Raw genomic sequence first — 8,064 nt, forward strand, 5'->3', positions numbered from 1 at the left:
CCCCCCCTTCAACAACCAGCTTGTCCTCAAGTGGAAAACCAGGAAACTGATCTTGTAGGGTAGTTGCTAATTCCCATGAACATTCATGTGTGGGAAGATTCTGCCACTTCACTAAGACCTCTGTACTTCCATGTGAATCCTTTCTGCTATCTAAAATATCTTCTGGTGATACCACCAATTCCAGTTCCTCATTCAACATAGGAGGTAAGGATTGGGCCTGTTGGTGAGGCTTGAGGGCCTTCTTCAATAATGAGATATGAAATAATGGATGGACCTTGGAGTGCTCAGGCAAATCCAATTGGTATGCTACAGACCCCACCCTTTTTACTATTTGAAATGGTCCATAAAATTTAGGAGCTAGCTTGGCATAAGGCCTATTAGCCAGAGACTTCATTTTATAAGGTTGCAGCTTCAGAAATACTCGATCTCCCTCTTGAAATTCCAATTCTCTCCTATGTTTGTCAGCCTGCTGTTTCATAAGATTCTGGACCTTGGCTAAATTGGTCTTCAACTCTGCCAAAACTCCATCCTTCTAAGCAAACAACTGATTCACCTCTTCAATCTTAGAAGGAATAACCCATGCCTTCAATAAGGTAGGTGGTTCCCTCCCATATAAGGCCTTGAATGGAGTCATCCCAGCTGAAGTGTGATAGTTGGAGTTGAACCAGAACTCTGCCCAATGCAACCAATCCAACCATAGCCTCGGTTTTGGACCTACAAAGCACCTGAGGTAGGTCTCCAAGCACCTGTTGATCACTTCTGTTTGGCCATCAGTTTGAGGATGGTAGGAAGTGCTTAGCTTTAAGCAAGTACCAGCCAGTCTAAACAATTCCTTCTAAAACTTACTTAGGAACAGGGGGTCTCTATCTGAAACTATAGAGTTAGGGAATCCATGTAGCTTCACCACCTCCCTTAAGAACACTATGGCTGCATCCTTGGCAGAGTAAGGATGCCCAATGCAAAGAAGTGTGCATATTTAGTCAATCTGTCCACTACTACAAATATGGTGTCCTTTCCTCTCGTTCTTGGTAAACCCCCAATGAAGTCCATAGATATATCCATCCAAACTTGCTGAGGGGCAGGGAGAGGTTGCAACAACCCAGCAGAAGCTAAAGTTGAGTACTTACTCCTTTGACAAACATCACAATCTTCTACAAAAGTCTTGATGTCAGACCTCATTCCCTCCCAATATAAGAAACTAGCAATCCTCTTAAAAGTTTTGAAGTGCCCTCCCATAGGAGTTTCATGACATTCAGCCATGATAAGGGGAATTATGTTTGAAGTTTTGGACACTACCAACCTATCTTTATAGTAGAGTACACCCTTCCTGAACTCATAACCAGGGTGAGCATTAGGAGACACTACCAATTCTTGCACAACCTTCTTCAACTTAGGGTCTTGTTGCAGTTCTTGACTCCAAGAATCCAGGTCATCATTAGTGATCATAGAAATTGCAGAGTACAATTTCTGCCTAGAAAGAGCATCAGCTACTGAATTTTCCTTGCCTGGTTTATACTGGATCTCAAAATCCAACCCAATAAGTTTCACTTCCCACTTGAACTGCTCTTCTGAAAATAACCTCTGATCAGTGAGAAACTTCAGGCTTCTTTGGCCTGTTCTGATTACAAAGTGTCTTCCCATCAAGTAGTACCTCCACTTTTGAATATATTGAACTAAGGCCATCAATCTCCTCTCATACACTGATTTTTGTTGGGCCTTCAATGAGAGCCCTTGACTCCAAAAGGCTAAGGGCCTTCCTTCTTGCATCAACACAGCCCCCAACCCTTTACTTGAAGCATCAGTTTCCACCACAAATTCCTTTGAAAAAATCAGGCACAGCCAACATAGGTAAACTCATCATAGCTTGCCTCAACCCTTCAAAAGCTGTAGTGGCTGCTTCACTCCACTGAAATGCTTCTTTTTTGAGCAAATCAATAAGAGGCTTAGCCAATTTACCATAGTTCTGAACAAACCTCATATAATACCCTGTGAGGCCCAAGAACCCTTTTAGCCCCTTAACATTATAGGTTTAGACCAATTTTTTATGGATTCCACCTTAGCTTCATCAGCAGATACCCCTCCTCCTGAGATGACATGCCCCAAATACTCGATGCTAAGCTGCCCAAAGCTACACTTCTTTAAATTAGCCTTTAAAGAATGTTTAACCAACAACTCCAATATTGTTTGCAGATGCTGAGAGTGGGTCATTACATTAGAACTATACACCAATATGTCATCAAAGAAGACCAATGTGAACGTCCTCAGATAAGGCTTTAGAATTTCATTCATCAAGGCTTGGAAGGAAGAGGGGGCATTAGTCAAACCAAAAGGCACTACTAGGAATTCATAATGGCCCTCATGGGTCCTAAAAGTTGTCTTACCAACATCCTCATCTCTCACCCTTATTTGATGATACCCTGACTTCAAGTCTAGCTTGGAAAAAACCCTTGCACCCCCTAATTCATCTAGCAACTCCTCAACTAGGGGAATAGGGAATTTGTTAGGGATAGTAACCTTATTTAAGGCCCTATAATCGGCACAGAATCTCCATCCACCATCCTTCTTTTTCACTAAGATGATGGGACTGGAATAAGGGCTAATGATGAGTTTAATTACTCCAGCATCAAGCATTTCAGCAACTAACCTTTCAACCTCAGCTTTTTTATAATGAGGACATTTGTAGGGCCTAAGGTGAGGGATATCAGCTCATTCCTTCAAATGAATTGCATGGTCTTGCCTCCTAGTAGGGGGTAACCCTTGAGGATCTTGGAAGACTGCCTGAAACCTCTGCAGCACCTTACTGCCTTCTGTAGGAATTTCAATATCAGGTTTCTTAGTCAGTGGCTCACACTGCACCAACAATCCCTTCCGTTCTTCTAACAAAACCTGCATGAAGGCCTCCAAAGGTAATTCTTCTTTTGCTAAAGCAGGATCACCCACCACTATAATTACTGATCCTCCTTGGTTAACCTTTAACCTCATCTTGCCAAAATCAGCCCTTACCTCTCCTAAACTGGATAGCCATTCAAGCCCCAACACCATATCAACCCCCTTCAACCCAAACAGATAGAAATCCTGTACTATTTCTAACTGTGGCATGGAAATTTTGAGTTGGGCACACTTACCTTTACACCTGATGTGGTGTCCATCCCACACTTCCACCATATATGCCCTGGTCTCATCAACCTTCAACTGTAAGTGATTCACCAGTTATGTTGATATGAAATTGTGAGAAGCTCCACAATCCAACATGATCACCACTGGATGTAAACCCACAGTACCCTTTATTTTCCATGACTTAGTAGAAGTCAATCCCTTCATAGAATACAAGGAAAGTTGTAGGGAATTGAGGCTCTCTAGGTCTTCTTCTCCACTTTCTCCAACATCCTCCCCTTCTGCTAAGATCAACATTCTTAACTGCTTATTCTTGCACACATGGTCCTTGGTGAAAAGCTCATCACAACTAAAACATAGCCCCTTCTCCCTCTTTTCCTTCATTTCAACACTGGTGAGTCTCCTGAAATCCCTCTTTCCCTTAACACTTTCTGCTTCTTGTGTGGTTTTGTGAAACAACCCTCCACTACCCACAGATGAACCTTCCCTCCTAGTACTATTTGTTGATGAAGGGTCTAATGTCACTGTCTTGCTATAAGGCCCCCCTCTGAATGATTCTGCACCTTTAGTATAGGTGGGATTAGGTCTCTTGCTTACTACCATGTTCTTTTGTTCAATGAGTATAGCCTTCTGAATTATCTCATGCCGCAATGCAACCGCATCGGACCGCATCAAATTCAAAAATATTTTTTTTAATCACAAAATAATTTACACCGTAACGGCTGCAATCCGCAACGAAACTGCCGGAATGACCCTAATCATAGTAACCACAATTGTGACCGCAATTTAAAACACTGGTGCATGCATCAAAACTTGAGATGCAATATTAGCTTTATCAACATTGTCATTTATAGCAGAAGCAGTCAATAAGTATATGAATACATGGACCAATTTATCTAAAATTGATTTCTGAATTAGAATAGAATAAAAACTTACAAGTATTTCCTCATCGAGATAAGAAATCATGAATAATCTCTGAAAGCTTCCACCTTCATACCCAAAAGATAGATGTTTAGTGTAATTTTCACAAGGAAATATGAATAAAAAGTGCAGATTGAAGTGACATATTTCCCATAGATTATAATTATGTCAATAACAGAATTTTATGAGAAATAGTAGATATTGTCACAGAATATCTACCAACATAAGAGTACGACATTTCATAGCTGTTCTCAGATGTCTAACAATTTCAAGCCAAGCCAAGCCACATTTAAATTTCATGTTGAGAAAAAAGGTCAAACAAATTTAATTACAAGACATTACCATTATGAGCAAGTTCTGAGCATTAACTGCAGAAAAATTGATCGTAAAGATGCCATAGTAAATGATTTAACACACATGAATAATAGCAACATACATGGAAAGTTCAGGTTTAACAGAGATAAGATATTCCAAAACCTATCAGCTTCTACGGATTTCAGGTTTTCAGCATACAGTTTTGGCAGTTGCACAATGACAATGAAATTCAATATATTGTGCATATCCAGAACAAAATTCAAGTTGGAACATGATCAGTTAAATGTAGGAATTTAGCGCAACTTACTTAGAGGAACTTTCAGCCCAGTGGCAACTGCATCACGTATAGGAGCCGGAAGTTGCTGTAAAGCATTAGCTGCCTGACCAAGTGCACCTTTAAGCTGTTCAGGTACTCTATCTTCAATAACTGTTGGTGACACAAGAACACCTTCGACAGACTCCTCTTTCATTCGAAGAGGCCCTTCCACTGACAACTTGGTTTGGAGAATAAATTTGCTTTCGATCTATTTGATCAGAAATTGAACTTTGATTAAACTAATGGAGTGATAATTACTCAAAAACAATCAACAAGAAGAGATTTCTGTAATTTATGGGTTTGAATCCCAGCTTTCTTTAACTGAAGAAGAAGTTTCTATCAGTTGCTTCCATGCACAATCACATATTATGTATGCTAAAATTGTTGGAAATACAATAATAAGGATACATTAATGGTTATTGTTCATCCATAAACATTAAGATGTGAAAATGCATGGTGTTTGTGAAGTAGCTAGCTGCATAATTGGATAGCCAAGCTAGGTTAAAGAACAATCTGAGTTCTCCACTAGAAGAAAAAAAGATGAATCTTAGTTGATAAACCTCATGCAAAAATTTACTACTAAAAATCATTTAATTCACATAGAAGTATTCTCTAAAAAATGGCAGGGTTATTAAATTAAATGTAGTATTTAATAATGGGTCCAATTTTCGAGCTGACAGCAAATGACAAAAGAAGCTTTCGGTGCTACCTGAATGCAAAAATGAAATATGTCTAAGCATTAAAAACATGGAAACACAAAAAGTTAGTACCGAATTCAATAATCCCAGGCTTGCAGTAACCTTCGCATTTCCATCCTTAAAAAAGACATCCATCTTTGACAAATTAGCTAAACTTGAAGGAAAGGTCCTGCAAAGATACAAAGCCCATAAAAGAAATATTACTCACCAGTGGGATCAACACAATTTTAAAATTTTAATGCAGATTTGAAAATCTTTATATTCTGATGATAAAAGATTGAAAATATAAAAGGAAACCTGCAAAGAGAGTACTCACTCAAATATAAATCTAGCGGCAAACAACCCTGGACTTCCAGAACCAAACCACTCAAAGTTCCATCGGCCTTCCAGAAAGGGTGAGCTGTAGTATAGAAGTCGGTGAATATCTCATAAAGAAGCATAGACTGGGTATTCTTAGTCACTTACGTTGTGGGTCGTGGTGTTGGATTGAGTCGCTCAAGAGCAGTTATCCTTTCAATTACATCAATTCTTTGGATATCATTTGTCTTCCCAGAGACTAAGGCCTTAAAACCCCCTGCATCTTTAAACTGAATGATGTCTCCAGAATAAGCATGTTTGAATCCAAGATGAGAACAATATTAGCAGGTAATCAAAAATACAAAGAGGGGCCAGAATGGAAAACCATTCCTTGTACTTAAATATAGTTCTATCCTTTTTTCATTATTTGTTACTTTCTTTCTAGTGGGGGAATGGGGTTGCACCAGATAGAATTCACTGATAGAATCCATTTTCCGTGGTTCTTTGAGCCCAAACATGAAGAGGATTAAACAGGAACAGGGGAAAGAAACAAAATTAGAACTCTACAACGTTATTGTTCCGGAAAAATAAAAAAGATGTACATCCTATTACCCCATATTCTTACAACATATTTACATGTGAATTTTCCTTATTTTGCGTAAGTATGAATCAAAATCGGTAACGAAAATGGGAATTACACTGAACTCTTTGGAGGTTTAACTTAATAACATGGTAACACTCTTTTCGTTTCAGACTATCACAACCTCTCGAGCTTTATATTTTCATTTCACTACTTCCCCTTAAAAATGTAACTTTCAAAACAAGAAGGTGCAGGTGTAACTAACTGACCCAATTTCCCCTAAAGAAAATGATAGGTATTATAGTTGGCAATGAACTTGACCCCAAAGGCATAAATGACACATGTATCTACCCAGGTTGGTAATTTTCATCCAAAGCTATTAGCTCTACTCGATCCGTTACACATTGTAGTCCAAGTTGCAAGGAGATTTGTTTCCCTTAAACAAAGCCTCATGCTTGAGTATCGTAAGAGTGAAGACCCATTCTAATCCCTCAAAAAATTTGGTCACTACCAATTTGATGCCTAAAAAATTCGAAAACTTATCATTCACCAAAAGATTTCTAATATGGATTAAATTAATCCTTTTCAGTATTTTTATGATAAATGTAGGGAACACTTCCCTTTCTGCAACTATTTTGTCTCACATTAACAATCTTAAAATTTTAGCCTGGGTGTTTCCAAGAAGGGAAAGGAAGACAAACATCTCCCTTATTTGGGAGTGTGAAGTTAGATGGGATGGGGCTAAAGTAATGATAATACAAGATATTATTCCTTTAAAAATCTAATTAACAGTGAGAAATGTAAAATATAATTATAAATTTTACTAAAGGCATCGAGGAGGTAATTTGACGTGTTTGTCTCCAGAAAAACCTAAATTGCGGTAAACATGAAAATGAGCATGTAGAGGGTTGTAGGCTCCAGAAAACCTCCAAAGCCCTTCCCTCTCTTTCCCCCAGCTCCCAAACAAATGAGACTCTTTCCAAAGTCATATCTTCCCTTCCCTCCCGAACAGGACTCTCAAACAAAGCCTTAGGGATTAAATTGATATATGTGAAAATTTTGAGTAGCAAAATGGGTCTCAGTCAAATCCAGTTTTCCCGACAAACTCGGGTTCGGGTGGGTACCCAAGGCGCCATAGTGAATCCTCAACAAAATTGAAAAATCCGAAATGCAAATCATTTGAAACATAACATAAAATTCTAAAAAACCAGCATGAAAAGATAAAGGGAAAGAAATGATAGATACTAACAGCAAGGAGAAGCGATTCTTTAGCAGAAAGTCTCTCCATTTCTTTAGCATAAGCTGCCTGTGGTCCCTGAACAGCCTGCTGAACCATAGCTCTGCACGGCGGACTCCGGCGAAGGGTTAGGCATGTGGTGGATGGTGAGTGTTTGTGGTTAGAGTGGAATGAAGAAAGCAAAGAAGTGAAAGGAAAAGAGGAAGAGAGAGAAGAATTGAAAGAGGAATGAATTGGAGAAACTATTGTGAAGATAGAGGAATGTGGTATAGACATTGTTTGAAGTGATTGAAGGTGTGGGACATGAAATGAGAGAAAAGATTGGGTTCGTGTTTTGACTAAGGTTTCAATATAATGTAGTATATTGTTGCTTTGTAATAGTTGGCACAAAACACATGGTGGCACAATTTGGTAGGAGGTGGTTACACATTACAATCTTTCCTAATGGATTAGATACTTACCATTTGTATAATGTATCAAAAAAATAGTATTATTGTTAAAAAATAAATTTAAAGTTGTATTATTTATAAGTATGTTTGAGAATCTATCTATCTATTAACAATATAATCAAAAAAACTCTATCATG

At 38.5% G+C, this 8,064-nt stretch overlaps 1 protein-coding gene across 1 annotated transcript in view; it reads right to left on the minus strand.

Moving 5' to 3' along the window:
• The window catches only part of LOC109354953 (probable plastid-lipid-associated protein 13, chloroplastic), a 10,516-nt gene extending 2,700 nt beyond the window's left edge, over positions 1–7,816 (minus strand). The window contains exons 1-6 of the mRNA XM_019597800.1: positions 7,491–7,816; positions 5,830–5,951; positions 5,681–5,764; positions 5,437–5,533; positions 4,658–4,874; positions 4,051–4,103 (exon numbers count right to left, since the gene is read on the minus strand). Coding sequence (XP_019453345.1) covers positions 4,051–4,103; positions 4,658–4,874; positions 5,437–5,533; positions 5,681–5,764; positions 5,830–5,951; positions 7,491–7,754 — 837 coding nt within the window. The 5' untranslated portion in view covers positions 7,755–7,816. The remainder of the gene's footprint in view (positions 1–4,050; positions 4,104–4,657; positions 4,875–5,436; positions 5,534–5,680; positions 5,765–5,829; positions 5,952–7,490) is intronic.

Source organism: Lupinus angustifolius, chromosome LG08 (assembly GCF_001865875.1).
Source record: "Lupinus angustifolius cultivar Tanjil chromosome LG08, LupAngTanjil_v1.0, whole genome shotgun sequence".
In the NCBI taxonomy this organism is placed as follows: Eukaryota; Viridiplantae; Streptophyta; class Magnoliopsida; order Fabales; family Fabaceae; genus Lupinus; species Lupinus angustifolius.